This window comes from Grus americana, chromosome 3 (genome assembly GCF_028858705.1).
Source record: "Grus americana isolate bGruAme1 chromosome 3, bGruAme1.mat, whole genome shotgun sequence".
NCBI lineage: Eukaryota > Metazoa > Chordata > Aves > Gruiformes > Gruidae > Grus > Grus americana.
Genome location: NC_072854.1, coordinates 60,346,539 through 60,363,576, shown reverse-complemented (window position 1 = coordinate 60,363,576; position 17,038 = coordinate 60,346,539). Strand labels below are relative to the sequence as shown.

The window sequence follows — 17,038 nt, the reverse complement described above, 5'->3', positions numbered from 1 at the left end:
TGCAGGATGGTTACTACCTTTTGTTACTCGATTTTATTTTGGGAAAAGGTATTTAGGAGCAATAATTTTAACAATAAAAAGGAAAGGCAGTTTTCTGTGACACAAGGTTTATAAATTACAACAGAAGTGTACATCTTGATATAAGATTTCCTAAATTGTTCTCTACATTTCCTAAGACAAAAATTCTTAAAGAATCTTGCCTGTTCAGAGATACCCATTATTCTACTGGAACACAGCTAGCAATCACTCTCAAGAAAGGATGTTTTTATCTAGTTTCAGCTATTCAGTTTTATCCAGTTTCAGCTATTTAGAGAAATGTTTTATTGGGTTTACAAATAAGGACTCTCAATATTCTATTTCCATTTCATTTTCCATAGCATAAATCATATGGCCTAAGCATGTCATTATGACTATAATTTACGTGATGCAACATGACAGTTAAGATGTACTGTGGTAATTTGTGAGTGCTTTCAGTATTATTGTAGTATCAAAATTTTATATGGTTCAGTTATTAAGGCAAATTGCTTCATTCATACAGAGATATCTGACAGTAACCACAAAGGACCTTCAAATTACACTGAAAAAATATCTTCCATGTTCAAATAATTTGTGCACAATCTTACCATTATTTTGCCTACTGAATAGAAGCAGGATGAAATTCTGTCTGGAAAAGTATCAGTTCGTATCTCAGGGTAAGTTCACCAGACATGGAAGATTATAGAAGAAACTCTCCCTTGCCTGGCTAAATGAGCCTGACTATCTTTAACAATTTATAGCCATGAACAGGATGCCCAATTCTCTGGAATGATGCTATTTAGTTTCAACATGCTCACTTACCTTCTGTCATGTTGATTTTCAGCCAGCAGGAAGAAAATAAATAAATAAGAGGTTGACTAGCCTGAAGAGACTACAGAGGAAAATGCGCTCAAGTGTATTAGCGTTAGCATTTCTGACAAGTTTTAGCATAATGGGGGTTATGGTAAATGGAAAACTGTTTAGCTTTCTTCACATTTAGGACTCATTCAGCCCTCAATTCTCCTCTCTGGAAAAAAATGAGATTTTCATGAAGGTATCATGTATGATAGCAGAAAGACTAACAGTGAGAAGCCTGATAGTCAGACCACTAAAGCATCTAAGACTTTAGAAAACAAATATTTGGAATTAACCTGCAGGGCATGAATATGTGTGTATGTGCACACACGGACGCATGCAGGCTTGGATAAATATATGCATTAGAACTGGCACAGAGCTCACAACAGAATTTTCTGAGTTCTAGGGCAGAGAGCTCCCCACACACAAGTTTCTTGCCAAACATTAAAGTTTTGTAACACACCCCCACAACATCTGATACACAACTTGCATCTCTGAAAAGCAGACGAGGGAACTGGTTTTTCAAAGCTGAGGACAAGGTGCGAAGAGAACAGGACAAGTTGAACTAAACACCACCTAATTCATTAAAAACATAATGCTGCGAACTATACAGACTTCTCTAATACCTGACAGCAGAAGCCTGAAGAGGGCGCGAGGTCAAAGATACTTAGATAATTTTCTCTACTTAACTTTTTGCCTCGCAAGGATACTCCATACGCCTGATTCCTTGCTGCTTGCAATTTTGCTGGTCAAATAGCTATCCAACTTAATCTTCCCTCAGTTCCACCCTCCTTCAAAGCCTTATTTCTTTTCTCAATAAACCAAATTAGCGTTTAGGCAAGTACCATCTGCACTTACTTTGTTGCCCAAATAGGAACTGGGTGCACTCCAATAGTAAATCTGTGGTAGTACTTTCCGCGCAGCCACGTTGCTGATGCTAAACTGCTGATGCCCATCAAATTTCTTTTGCTTGGGGGTAACTCTGATGAGACCCGGTAAGCCAGTCAGATACCAGCCATTCATGTCTTGTACCTATAATGACAGAAACCACCCCCCCAAACAAAACACATTACAGTGAGAATCAGGACATCAGTCATTTCAATCGTCACAGCCTCTCATTCTTCCATTTTTAACAACTGATTAAGTTTATATGATTAATAGCAGTTTAGGAACAAAGGAAACAACAAAGTAATAACAGCAAAAATCTCTCTTCTTGTATGTGACTGGGAGTTATAACTTCTGAGTAGTTTGAAGTAACTGCAAGTATTTCCTTTCTCTGCTTCATATGGTCCAGAGCGAGGAGAAAATTCTTACATGCTTAAGAATATCAGTCACGAAGGATACAGAAGATGAGCTGACAAATGGATATACATTTTCTGATTGTTGTGGACAGCATAATTTATAATAATTTGTAATTCTAAAGCCTTACAAGTTCAAATACACTTTTTTTAGAAAGCCAAAGAAAAGCTGGAAAGCACTAGCACTTGAATTTCTGAAATCCCATGACTAGAAATGAATCATCAGAGAAGAGCACACTGTTCATACAAGGACGGCTTCTGGAGCCTGGATACAAGCAGAACAATAAATTAGCTCAGCCATGGGATGGAACTTTTTCCAGATGCTGGTATGTAAATGAGCACACTAGGTATATATGATTTTACTTGCTGAGTTCCAGCATACCAATACAGACAAAACCAGGAGGTAGTAGACCTGGAAAACATTTCCCAAACTCGATTTACAGACATGAATATGTAGCATACATCTGTTACAGTGGAATCAGTGTCTGAGCTTTGAGAACTAAGGTAAAGTTTAGAGCAAAATTGCAGGCTAAAGACATTTTTCTACAGCACAAATAATAGTAGGTCCATCTCCCTTTCACATCCTTTCCTGGGAATGCAGTATGCAAAAGAAATTCACTCAAAATGCCCCCTGTAGGGCATCCCTTTTTCTTACATAAGCTGTGTGTTGTATATTTAATGTTTCAAAATTCTTAATTATTGCAGGTCTGGGAATTTAATAATGACCTGGAAAAGAGGTTGCCCCATGGATATGTTGCATTTAATTCAGGACCGATTACGTATGCACGTTCCAGGACTGTGTTTATGCACATGGCTTCGTTTTTGACTGTCATAACTTCCTTTGCACTTCTCACTGTTCAGCTGTGCTTTTTCAGAATTTTCTCACAATGAAGAGAAACAAAGCTTATAAGCATTGTCTTTTGGATAAATGAAAAATATATGGGGCATAAAAGAACATGCATGATTTTATAATGAGATGCACTCTGGTGACAACAGACAGTGACAACACACAGAAACACAAAACTAATTACATGCACAGATACAGTATGATTTTTCTTACGTTTCTGTAGGTAAGGTGAGAGTGTGTGCAGACATTTGTTTTCCCAGAGCAGAAACATTCCTCACAGCCTTTGGGATTATTTTGCTGCAGATTGAAGAAACCTGGTTTGCAATGATCACAGTCATTTCCTTCAACATGTTCCTGGAAGTGCACATTAGAATATTACTTCAGTTGTCATAGATTAGAACTTGAGATCACCAGCTTCATACTCTGCAGGAGAGTATAAATGCAGGACTATAATGACATTTGTAACAAAGACTATTCTTACTTGTGAATATTAATAGCAAGTCCTCTACACAATAAAAGTTCCTATGGCTGCATGTAAATAACAGGACATGTAATTTGGACATTGTAAGGTTTTTAATTTTTCTTCTGCATGAATGGACGTACCTGATTTCAGGGAATAATCTCTCTCTCCTTTACACTCAGGAGTGTCAGAGGGGAAGGAAGTATAGGACACAATGTTACAGCCTCAACCACTGTAGTTTGTAGGTATGGCTGATAAAATCTGTGCATGCCCAATTGCTGCAAACTACAGGTACACAGTAATAGTCATACCAATCATTCAGCGTATCAGTTTTCAGTGGTCTATCATTAATAGCTGAATTCAGGCTAAATCCAAGTGTTAAAAGGGCTGCATTTCTTCTTTCCATAACTACCTGTGATTGCCAGCCATGCAGCCAGCTCTGCACACTCTTCCCCTGCAGAAAGCCAGGCACTAAACATACATGAAGAATTCTTAGCATTTGGTAATTACATTTTTCAGAGAAAGCTTATGTTGCGCATTAAGTCCTGCTAACTTGCACAATAAATCAATTTATTCTATAGGCAAAGATAAAGGTAGCTTTTCTACAAGCAGTATGTTGCAAAAGGCTCACGCTATGGTGCTGGCTTAGTAATTCAATATTTTTCCTGAGATAGCCCAGAAAATTCTTTCCCTTTCAAAAGTGTTATATACAGTCTCTTTAATCCTGGAGACAGTACTCCATGGTACGCACACAGGACCAAATTGTTGGCTCCACGTCAGCAGCGAATGAACACATTATAAAAAGCCTGCCCACGCCGTGTAGTCTATGATTGCTTGAAATACACAGCTCTGAAGTAAGTTCACCAAAAGCCATTTGGCAGCCTCCTGGTTAAGGACTAGCAAAGATGGAAAAAGCAGGGCAAAGCATGTGAGGGTATGGGGAGAAAGGGTAGCACACAAGGGTTAAGAGAAAATAGGGACAATGAGGGGGAAGGGGTAAGGACAGGTGAAGAAGAAGATAAAATGAAAATGTAAATAGGTTTTCACCACTAATTATACAGTAACAACACGCGTAGCAAGATATCTTTGCTCTAACTCTATTGCTGTGCCGTGTCTATGCTCCCCTTCAACAACATCATATAGACTCTGTTCAATAAACCAAAAATCTCTTTAATACAACTCAAGGCTACCAGTCAATTAGTTTTAACTTCAACATCTCATTAATTTGAAGAATGGTATTTTTACATTTTCACCAGCAATCTCAGGATTAATCAATGCATTTTACTGCCACAGGTAGGCTGAAATCACTCAGCTACTCATGCTTCATATGAAAAATAATGTGGCTAACAACTGAGAACTCGCAGGCACCCAAATGCCCTCACACACAATTCTACTAACTAGAATTATGAATGCTGGTCCCAAAAGTTTCAGACCTTGCTGATGTGCTTAGTGTGTGCAGAGTGAGAAGGGTAAAATAGAAAGAGAGACCTGCAAAGCAAAAGCATGTGTTTAAATGAAAAGTTGTCCTACTCTGCAGTCACAAGCATGTCATCAGTGAGTAAAACCTGTATAATTCTATTGAGTAGGCAGCAAATTCAGTGGGTAATAGATATATAAAACTCGAAGTTGGAAAGGAGATCTAACCTATCCTTCAGCCAATGAAGCAATATTTCTACAGCCTCATTTATTTCTGAAAACTGTGCTCAGTCCGGTTTTAAATTATGCAAAAAATGAGACTTTGACCATATAACTTCAGAAAGCAATCTGAGATAATTAGTGATATAACAGGCATTTATACTTGTCCCTCACCTTTCTGTACTTTAGTTTACTCCGGCTAATGTGGTAAAGATAACAACCTAATGCTCATTCTGCTGCATTTTGCTGTTTACAGTTAGAGCTGTTTTTCAGCAGTCAATTTCCTTTACAAGAAAACTATCTTTAGTGAATTTAGAGCTCATCATATATAATTGAAAGATGTGATTAAAAGAAGGGAAGCATTTTTCCTAAGACCTGCTATTAACTTGTCCAGACATCCCACTTTATTCTTCATATGGAGCATAACTAATCTGATGATTTCAGTGTCCCTTTGACCATAATCTGCTTTGATTTGAATTTGAAGATTGCTAGTGAAAATAAATGTGTATATATCTGTATCTCAGCTATCTGCAAAGGGTATCATTTTTCTCCCACAAGCACTTAAAAAGGGATTAGAGGAGCAGAAAGGAAACAAAGGATGAACAGCGAGGAAAAGCATATATAGTGTGGACTCTCTGGGAAAGGAACAATTATCTCTGTTCCATATTTGTTCATTTTGGTCAGATTGTACTAATGGGTCAGTTTGGCATTGCACAAATAATGTCATAATAGTAAGAATCATTCAGCAGTGGTTATCTTATATTTGGCATATGACACCTTCATCAAAGCTCCCTTTCAAGTCAGAATATAGCAAAAGCACCCCTTTTCCAATCTTCTAGACTTGATAGCTAAGGAATTAGAACTGTGATATGGATAGATTTTGTTTCTGACAGAGAGCATGTGACTGTTACATAAAGTGAGAATAAGGTTAATTCTCTGAGTAGATTTCAGTGCTATTCAGCTGTCACACCAGAGCTTTATGTGTGTGTGCAGCAAGAGCTGATGGATTGAAGTATTTTTTGTACATTCTTGTATTTAAGGACATAATGTAAGTATTTTTAAATCCACATTTGTGATTAATTCTGTTAATTGAAAGCTGGAAGGAAACTCCCACAAATATGACACAGAAAAATTGACCCACAGTACAGTAAATTGTCCTTTGGCCTATTCATGGTCACTTACAGAGCACCACCATTTCTAAAGTATTTCTGGTAACTAGCTATTTTATAAGAAGTAGATGCATGTATTTTTAGAAGTTTTTTATATCAACATAATATTGATATATAATTTGCTGGAGGTACATGAAAGTACACAGAGAAAATAATTCTTAAATTTTCCTCCTAGAAATTAAGAAATTCATCCTACAGAAAGGGTGGATTATTATTTCTTTAAATATATTCTTCAACATCTTATATCTTCAATATATTTATATATTCAATTTCTTTAAATATATTGAAATTGTGGATGCCCCCTCCCTGGAAGTTCAAGGCCAGGTTGGATGGGGCTTTGGGCAACGTGGTCTAGTGGAGGGTGTCCCTGCCCATGGCAGGGGGGTTGGAACTAGATGGGCTTTGAGGTCCCTTCCAACCCCAACCATTCTAAGATTCTATTCTATTCCATGTTAGAGATATCTAAACAACCATCCCAAGGTAGGAAAGAATGCTTTCAGTTTCAAACTCAGCTCTTAGTTTGGAACTTAGCAAGAAAAGAGGATTATATCCCTAATGACAACTCCTAAAAGGCAACTTTTTTGTTTAATACATCATCAGTTCACCTCATTTTCTCTTTTGAAGTCATATTACAGGTTAGTTTTAGAGCCCACAATACTTTAAATGTATAGTTTCTGAGCAGATGAGGATGCGAGTTTGAAACAAACAATTCACAGGCTTCTTAAGTATCCTTTCATTACAGATTTCTAAGGGCTTGTATGACTGGTAGCAGGCTCCTGGGTACCTATGTTAATTACGGTGAGTACTGAGATGCCACAAGACAATGTATCACTTCACAGGACCAAGAACAAGTGTTCTATGAGAAGTGACTAACATAGATACTAACACAGCTAGGTAGGACAGTGGAATGCTAATGTATGATAGAAAATCATTAATTGCAATCTTTCAATATCATTAGCATGGCTGAGAAGAATTTCACATTCATACCTTGCAGATGCAGGGACCTACGCAAGGGTCAACGTTCATGCTGCCTTTCAGCGAGCAGTTGCAGGGCAGGCACTCAGGATATCCTATATAACCCAAGGCACATCTATTGCAGTGCTCTCCGGCATAGCCAGTCTTGCAGTGACAGAAACCAGGCAACATATCTATAGGAAGAGGCAGAAAACATAAGAAATATTTGATTATTTATTATTGTTATTGTTACTATTATTACTATTATTACTATTATCAGATATGTGGGTAAGAGCGCTCAAAGCAACACCTTTGGTGGGTGTAACATAAGGGCATTTACTGTGGGTCAGACCATACGTCTATTTAACTCAGTATCCTGTCTGAGAGAAGCTAGAATAAAGCATGTAAGGATAGAGCAAGTATATAGTGATTTGAATTCTGAAATCCGCACATTAGAGATCTTCTAAACTGAAACTTATCCCTACTTCTTTGCATCGAACAGTCCCTGAAAAACTTCTCTTCCATTAATTCACCTAATCTCCTTTGAACATGCCTTTACTTTCAGAATCCATAAAGCTCCCTAGCAGTAAGTTCCACATTTAGCCATGTGTAGTGTGAAAGAAAACACTGACGTGTGTTAAACCTGTATTTATTGCCCTCTAATTCTCATATTATAGAAAACAGCAAGTAACCATTCCCTACTCGCTTTCTCCATGTCATCTGTGATTTCAATATACCTGTATCATATCCCACATGACATTTTTATTTCATACACCAAAAACTCCTAAGCCTATTTAGTATCTCTTTACACAGAAACTGCTTTGTGAGGCTGAAAGTCTCTATTGTCCTTCTCTGCACTGTTTCCAGTTCTAATAAATTATTTAAGGAGAAGGGAGTGCATACTGTGGACCTATAAATGGTTTGATGATTTTTTTCAGTTTTGTTTTTTAAACATCACTAATATTTCCTAAGGCTCTGTTGATCTTTTTTACTACCGCTGAGCCAGCACTGAGCTGATACACCCAGGGCACAGTCCAAGGTAATTCTAAGAGCTATTTCACAACTGGTAGTGCTTAATTCAGAAATTGCTGTAATCAATGTACAAGTAGAACTACTTTTCTCTGTGTTCTACTTTTCCTTTAATTGCTACAGAAATTCATCAGTTATTTTACTACCCAGCCACTGACTATCTTGAGATCTTTCTGAACATTTTGCAGTTCTTTCATTTTTCTATGCTGAAAGATTCTGTACTTGCTAACTTTGTCACCTTCCTACTCATCCCTTTTCCAGGTTAAGTATGAATATTTTCAACAGTTCATACTGATCATCACTGTGAAAATGGTCCATTTATTCTTTTAACCAAGTACTAATCCATGAAAGAACTTTCCTCCTTATTCTATTACACTTTCTTTTGTGGTCTTTGGTGAAGGATCTTGTCAAAACCTTTTGAAAATCAAAATACAATATTAATCAAATGAGCCTTTGTTCACATGTTCATTGAATCCTTCAAACAGATTCATAAGGTACACTGTCCTCCTAAAAAAAACCCTGATCCTGAGTTTTGCCCATTTTTGCCCCAGTTCAGAAATGGTATAAATCATTTATTGTAGTTCTACTGAACTGCTTGGTCCCGAAACCAGACCTTCTGATTTTAGTTTCCTGGAATCCTCTGCCTTTCTTTTACAAATTGGAGAAACAATTTCTACTTATGTAATATTAATGTAAGTTTTTTAAAGTACTATAAACTATATTTAATGCTTCAAGCAACTCCATTTTTAACTACATCCACAAGCCATGGATAAATACCATATACGCCTGATGAATTTTTATTCTTCGTTTATGAGCTTACTCTAAACCTGACACGTCTGTTTGACACAGTTCTTCTGACTTGTCCCCATGAACAAAGACTCCCAAGCGGGAAATTCCCTGAGCTCTTCCATTCACTGATACAAAGAATTAATCTTGCTTTTCTGCTTTGTCCTTTTTCTCTCTGAGATCACTGGTTATAACTTGATTATACCTTAATCATATTTAACTCTTACTGAATTTGAATCTCTAGCAGTCTTTTTGATTCTGATTTATCTGAAGAAGTATTTCTTAGCAACATTTAAGCATTTAGCAAAATATTCCTTAAAGTATGTGTTCATGTTATTAAGAGTATGACTTTCCAGAATCTGTCACAATTTATGTCCTTTTCTATTATCCTCAATTGGATATAACTTCTGCTTTTTCAGGGAGCTTCCTTTTTATTGTTTAAATAGGTATTTTTTTTTCCTATCTTAATTGTGTTGCTTGAATCATTTTGAACTAGTGGAATGCATCTTCTCTGAATGTCAAATATGCAGCCTATGCTTGCCATGAGCAACCTTGGATTACTCATTTTGATTTTCTTTTAAAAGGTTTCCTTGTTTTGATGAAGTTGTTTTTTAGGGAGGCCTTCTCATTCCTACAAGAATGTTGAATTTGCCCTTCAAGAGGCGAGTTTTAAACCAGTTCCTCATGCATAAATCCAGAGGTGCTTCTCTTTTTACAGTTTCTCTAACTAGCTGTTTGAAGAAGCAGTCACTACAAGATTTTTAAATGATATTATCTGTTAATCTATACAGAGATGAAATTCAATCTGTCTTCTCTAACCTTGCAGTCTCTTTGATCTCCTGTAGCACATCATATTAACTGTCACCTTCTTGATCTGTCCTAATTATATACAGAATTTCAGTGCATGAAATTTCTGTGTTACGTACTATCATGAAACCACGTGCTCCACAGGTTTTGATGCCTGTGACCCAGCTGATTCTCAGATTTCTGAGTTCCCCTCCTCTTACCGAGCCACTGGCAAGGCCCCACAGCACAGTAAGCCTCAGGCTCTTTTGTCATCTGGGTCAGCGCATCCCAGCCGGACAATCTTGTCTTACAAGAGAAACTTCTGTTCCTTCCAGATGAAAATACCCTGCTGCACACCAGGGATCAGCAGTAAAAGACACAGGCAAGTCTAACTCTTTAGAAGTGAGCCAGTCTTATCTGAAAGGCTCAAGAACTCATTCTTAGGTCTCATGAGTTAAGTCTCAGCAAACTCAAATTCAATTAAAAGCCTCAGTACGGAACGACTCCCAGATACTCATTTAAACCTATAGTCTCTCCTCCACTGCCCAGTCAGTCTGGTTTTTCAGTTCCCCATCAAGAACCTTCCCTTCTCCTGCTCTTTCCTTTCTCTACAGTTAAGGAAGAGAGACCAGGATTGGAAACTCCACTGTCACCAGCCCAGCAATCCCCTCTCTTATGCAGAATACACAGTAGTGAGCGGATAACCCTCAGCCTACCATCTATCAAGAGACCTCACACTCCACAACAGAGAAAGGAAGGCGCAGAGACTACTAACTGTCATATATTCTTCCAGCGCTTACGCTTGTTGATATAGTTTGTCTGTATATTTTATTTGGCTCAATGCCTTCTTTCATTTACAGCACTTGCAAGATCTAGGCTCTCATTGTATTACACAGTATGTAAATTCCTGTCCCGCTAGTTATCTTTGACCAGGCTTCTGTAATCCATGTAGTGCATATCATGGCAACAGCCTAATTACATTTCAATTTAGGGCAGCTGTTTCAGGTCTATCTTTTGTTGTTGTTGTAATGGACTAACATTTCAGCAGAAGCACATCTTCTTTTGCTTTTGGTCTATTACTTCATAGGCGTTGTTTGAATGGGGCTTTATTTGTTGAAGCTGTTATTCCCTGTTTTCTACCTGAACATTATCGGTTTCTGTCCTATCTTTGAGTGCACAGAGGCTTTGAAATTTCATCCTAGAGGATGAGTCATCTTGAAATATGAGTTTTATCAGTCATTTCTCTCCCAGCCTACTAGTCTTTCAAAATTGCACAAAAATAAATGCATGCGCCAGACCCCTGAAAAAACCTGCAATCCCAGGACTGGCCGCTGCCATTTTCGCTCCTCTTCAACAGTGTATAAATTCCAAAAATGATCTCATGGAAGTCAGTGGGACTGCTTGCTGAGCAAAGTACTATGAAGCCTGAATAAAGATCGAGATGTCTGGACATTATTTATCTTAAAATGTTGGAGAAAGTTTTTCAGCAAAAAATAAACATCTGTCATTGGGATTATATTGTACATAAAGAGGCAATGGGGAGTGAAGACTGAGTCACAAAAGTCTGCCAGTTTCCAAACCTCACAGCTCTTGCAGGTGCTTAAAAGCCAAGTAAAATGGCTATTTGTTAAAATCAAGCCACTACAGCTTCAAACAAGAGTATCAATGATTCACTGAAAAAGCCTAATTGCTGGAGTACAAAGTAGTTCTGAATGTATAGGTTCCACCTTCGCTTCTGTATGGACAACTGCAAGCGAACACAACATCAGCGATGGTCAAGTTTACCTATTATTAGGATGGAATGGACATAGGTGGACAAGTTCAGTTTCAAAATTATTGCTTTTCATTTACAAAACCTAGAGACATTTTCATCAGTTTATTTTATCAATACCACAGTTTGCAAACATACTGTGATTGATTATAACTTTCTGGCTCTATCTTTTCTATATTGCTCATGGACATATCATATAACATTGCTATGAAAGAATATTTGAAAAGTGTTCTTGAAGATCAAAACCAAAAATATACTATACAAACTAGAATAATAATATTTCATTTCAGAATGTCAAGTGAAACATGTGAGAACAAAAGTTATACTAGGCTGATCAAAGTGGAAATTGTACATGCTTAATATACAAAAATAATTCTTTTTCTCCTGAAACAATGCCTGGTCAATTATAAAGCAACTCCTTCATGCCTTTCTCTTATCTACCAAAACCTGATGATGACTACAGAATGCAGTCATCTAAATCCTCTTGCTGCACTTCATCAATGTAGCAGTTATTATGGTATTTGCTACAATTTTCCATATTAATTGTTGCTTACCTACAGTATTGAAGCACACAGAGAATTTACAGCCTCCAGCTTTATTTTCCTTGAGAACTGTTCACGGTGACTTTATATCCCCAGTGATTTTCCTTATTATCATATTTCCATTTTAGTTTAATGTTTTTAATCTTCCTGACTCATTTGCTTACCACACATTTAAGAAGCATATTCCCATCTTACACCAAGCAAAAAATTTATATTTCAACAACCAGTCAGCAAACTCTGAGATGTATTTCAACCTACCCAGTGTGTATTCATTCTGGTTCACAGGTGAATAGAGAGATTCCTTCAGACAAATCATGTTTTCCAGCCTTTCCTTTATGAAGGTTCCCCAGTGCTTCAAACCCAACTGCTGCCCAGGGTGAGCAGCGTAGAGTAAAAAGAATTTTATCAGGGTATTGAATATAAATTTGAGGGAAAAAAAAAAGGTAAAAAGTGATCTGCTTTCAGGACAGTTTTATGCTAAAAATTATATCCAGACCTGCTCTTGATTCTAACACAACCTCTTCCATTACCACAAAAATATTTCCTTAAAAGACATACTAAAAAGGCTTTTTCTTTCAACTAGCATGTCTTTTCTGTTGAATAAGACGTTACAGTCACAAATCTGGCCCACTGGTCCAAACACTATAATCAAACATAATGTGCAAGAACTAAACAGTTTTCCTAATGTGTTGGAACCTTATTTAGTACGACAAGAAGTAAAGAAAAGCAAATAAGCAGAAAGAACAAGGAACAAAGAACAGGACCATTGTAGGCAGAATGGCTACAAAGCCCAGTTATGTGTAGAGCTGACTTAGTGTTGTTCTTGTGGTCTTAAAATAGGTAAATAAATAAGATAAATATCAGAATTGTCCTCTGGCCACTGCCTAGACAGTGCAAACTGTCCACTCCTTACTGGACTCCCAGGACTGGGCAGGACACAAACAACTGGTTTCAGTAACAAATGCATGGACTACTTTGGGGAAGGAATTCTGTATATGACGGCTTTTACCTAAATAAAATTGTCGCGCTTGTCATATATGAGAAGAAGTAGTTTAAACACACAGAATAACCTCTACCTACAGTAAATAATTTGGAAATAGTAGAAATCAATGGGTTTAAAAAGCAGTAAATGTAAAAAATTACGTCATGTGCTACAAACAGCAGATTCAACGAAGATTAAGAATAGTCTAATGTCCTCAAAAGCAACAGGCCTCTAACCAATTGCAGCCAAATGCGTTAAGTTTCAGGAAGATCAGGAGAAGCCGGTTACGGTCAAGACAGAAAATGATGAGCATTTTAATTTTGTGAAGAGAACAAAAGAACTCTCTGGTTCTTGGGGCTGGAGGAACTGCTGAGATATGAAACTTGTTCAAATGCCTGGGGCTAGATGAGCAGGGCTGGCTGGTTGCCAATAAAAGGAGGCAAAACAGAGAGAGATAACCCGATTTTGGATACGTTATCTTCAAGATGGTGGCATGACACATTTCTTGATTTATTAGAAAGACACAGTTAATGATCTTTAGATTAGATGGATGGAGACAACAGAGAAAAAGAAAGAAAGGAAAGGAGGGGTCCAAACAGGAGCTTTGTTCTCTTCCTACAGAGGTCCAGAAAAAAGATGGAGAAGAATGTACCAGAAAGAAGATGAGCAGATTAAAAAGGCAGAAGGAGATACAGGAAGCAAGGGGTTAAAGCACAGTACCACCCAGTCAGATTCAGAAAGTGTAAGCAGATTTAGAAAGCAACTACGAGATGGTTTAGATGCGTGGAATGCTCACAGGTAAGAGTAAGACTTTATGAGAGCTCCTAATGACACTATTACTGACAACCAAACAAGATAGAAAAATGTCTTTATCTCTTTGCTTCCCTCTCCCTATGAAAGAAGAGCTGACAGCCTATTAACTGCCTTTCAGCTGCCAGGCCCCTGGAGAATGACCCACACCAGTGGCCAGCACAGAAGAGTATATAGTATGAGAGGTTTCTTTGTTGTAATAAGTCTGTCATCTGCAACCTATACACTCTCACCCACAGGTTTGGTATACGCATTGCACAGTCTTGCTGCGTTTTTTCTAGCTTTGGGATTCATCCTCTCTCTTCTGCTTCTACTGTCTCTCCTATCAATGCATGCGATACACCGCACCGGGTGCCCGTGCCCAGGCGCTGGCAGCGGGGAGCTGCAGGGTGGCCTCTGTGAGGAGAGGACCGGGCTGCCCTGTGCCGGTTCCAGCCGGCTCCAATGGACCCACTGCAGGGCACTGCTGAGACCCTCCCCCAGATGGGTTAGAGAAGGTCAGAGGAGAAGAAGGGGAGGAGGTGCTACAGGCGCCAGAGCAGAGATTCCCCTCCAGCCCCTGGAGGAGACCGTGGTGGAGCAGATATCCACGCTGCACGCCATGGAGGAAGGTGGATATTTCCTGAAAGAACACCCATGGTAGAGCAGATTTTTTTCACAAAGGACAGCAGCCCATGGGAAGGACCCATGCTGGAGCCAGGGAAAAGTGTGAGGAGAAAGGAGGGTCAGAGAGAAACCATTTTGCCCACAACTCCCATTCCCCATCGCCCTGCACCACTCACTTGTGGTAGACGGGGATGAGGTAGAGGAGTTGGGAATGAAGTTGAGCCTGGGAAAAAAAAGGAGTGGGGGAAGGTGTTTTATTAATTTTTATCTTTGTTTATCATTATCTGAATCTATTTAAATTGGCAATATTTTCCCCAGTTTTCCCCAAGTGGAGTCTGTTTTGCCCATGACAGTAATTGGCAAGCATTCTCCTGGTCTTTACCTTGACGCCTGAGCTGCTTCATCTTATTTTCTCCCCTATCCTGCTGAGAAGGGCAGTGAGAGAGCAGCTGGGTGGGCAGTTGCAGCCGGCCAAGGTCGACCCACTAAATATACCACTGTGACAGTAATCCGTATCATTTTACTGAACTGATGAAATCAGTATATGGTTGTTACAGTAGATTTTACACCTCTGGGCCCTGTATTTGCATCTCTGCTATGCTGCTTTTATGTGCCATTGATCTCTATTTCAAAAAAGATTGCTACCATATCTCTTGTCAGTACATTGTAATCAGCCCAATTAAAACATCTCCTAAGAGCTGACCTTGAGTTTGTTGTTATCTTCCTACAGTATTGTCAGAAGTTTGTCAACAAAAGAGCCAGAAAAATATGGCAATCTATTGTTTCCAAAGCACAAGGAAGAAGTTTATTCTCTATTTGAACATAGCTTTTACAGGGCTATGGTAAACAGCTTGCAATCCTACATTAATAATATAGACGGCACATAAATATGACAACTTTCAAACGGATTTTTGTTGAGGTTTTAAATGGAAATATGCTTAGAGAGGAAAAGATGTACTAGTTTTACTCTCTCCTGTAAAAGAAGAAAGCTCTTTAAAGCCAAAATTCTCCAATATATTCCAAATGTACCCAAGTTTGCAAGCCATGAATCTGAAAGAGGCCTCAGCAAATTTGGGAACATAAAATCTGAGTTTCTAAAGAAAAGTATCATAAGAATGCAGGTGGGTTATTGTTCACATGAGTAAACTTAGAAAAAAAAAAAAAAAGCTCTTTTTTTTTTAAAAGAGATATCATAAATGTATTCAGCTTTTCTTCGACCATTGCTGAACTTAAGCTTTAACACCACTGTCTTTTAGAGATCTTACCTCCTTCTGCATGTTTCTCATCTTTGACACAGGTATCATGTAAAGATCCATTTGGATCACAGAAACACGGCTGGCATGGATCTGGGCTATCTGGCAATACCTGTAAAACCAAAGAGATTACAACCCCAAATCTTACCTTTAATAATTGAAAACTTTTATTTACTTCTTAAACAAAAAGTAGGAGAGAACAACTTCTGTGTAGGTAGCTTGCACTTTAACAAAAATGAGATGGTTGCCCAACTTAGCCCATGCAGTCTAGGCATTAAAGTTACATTTTGGATTTTTATTTAGAAACATGTAAGCGATTTATATATAAATATGCTTTCGACTAAAAAAACAGGTGTAGAGAAAATAACAGACCCATGTATAATTAAAATCAATAAAACATAATGAAGTAGATTTTAAGCATTCACTACCTAAAGTAATATGGAAAAATAATTCAGTTGTTCTGGTCAACATAATTCAAAAAAGCTAACTAAAGTTACTTAGTCAACAACTGAACAAAAAGGGTGAGTGAAGAAAAGTGAACATTAGCCAATGGAACAATTCCTCTTGTTCTTGAAAAGGTTACCTCAACCAAACTTAAACCTTAGTCTAATATCACATTGGGAATATAAACTAGAAGTTCTGCATGAACTAGGTATATACACATACTATAGATACACTATACACATACATATATATAAAATCCCTATCAGTTGAATGATAACCTGATTCAGAGGAAAAAATCAAGTGCCTTGCTGTTGAAGAGTTCAGTATTCCTTTTTTCAAGCTCTAAGGCTAAACCTAGTATATTAGGGAGAATGTAATTATTGTTATTTGCTGATGTTTTCTGTTCGAGGATTGAAAACCAATCAGACTAACAGCCATTATCCCAACTGAAACTATACAGACAAAATCTCAGGAATTTAATCACACGCTAATAGTGTAGCTGTCTAAAGCACTGGCACAGCCCATATTGGCAATACAACCTAATATAAGATTCATCTTCTGACAGCTTCAATTTAGATGAAAATACAGCCTTATATGATGAAACGCAAACAACAGTTCCCGCTGCACTGAAAATGAAAGGCATTCATAGGACACTATAGAATTTCAGTGGTTATTAATTCTACATTGCATTTAAAAAATAAAAATTGCAGACTATCTCTCTCCAATATAAAATATAGCAATATTTCTTTGATCTTGATAACAAGCCTTGAAATTCATTACTGAGGCAAAAGTTCTG

The 17,038-nt window shown here is 37.8% G+C and overlaps 1 protein-coding gene across 7 annotated transcripts in view; it reads right to left on the bottom strand.

Moving 5' to 3' along the window:
• Window positions 1-17,038, bottom strand: part of LAMA2 (laminin subunit alpha 2) — a 379,531-nt gene that overhangs the window by 211,420 nt on the left and 151,073 nt on the right. For all 7 annotated transcript variants that reach the window (XM_054819583.1, XM_054819586.1, XM_054819585.1 and 4 more), the window contains 4 exons: window positions 15,811-15,910; window positions 7,267-7,427; window positions 3,229-3,369; window positions 1,729-1,902 (listed from right to left, as the gene is read on the bottom strand). In XM_054819583.1, coding sequence (XP_054675558.1) covers window positions 1,729-1,902; window positions 3,229-3,369; window positions 7,267-7,427; window positions 15,811-15,910 — 576 coding nt within the window. The remainder of the gene's footprint in view (window positions 1-1,728; window positions 1,903-3,228; window positions 3,370-7,266; window positions 7,428-15,810; window positions 15,911-17,038) is intronic.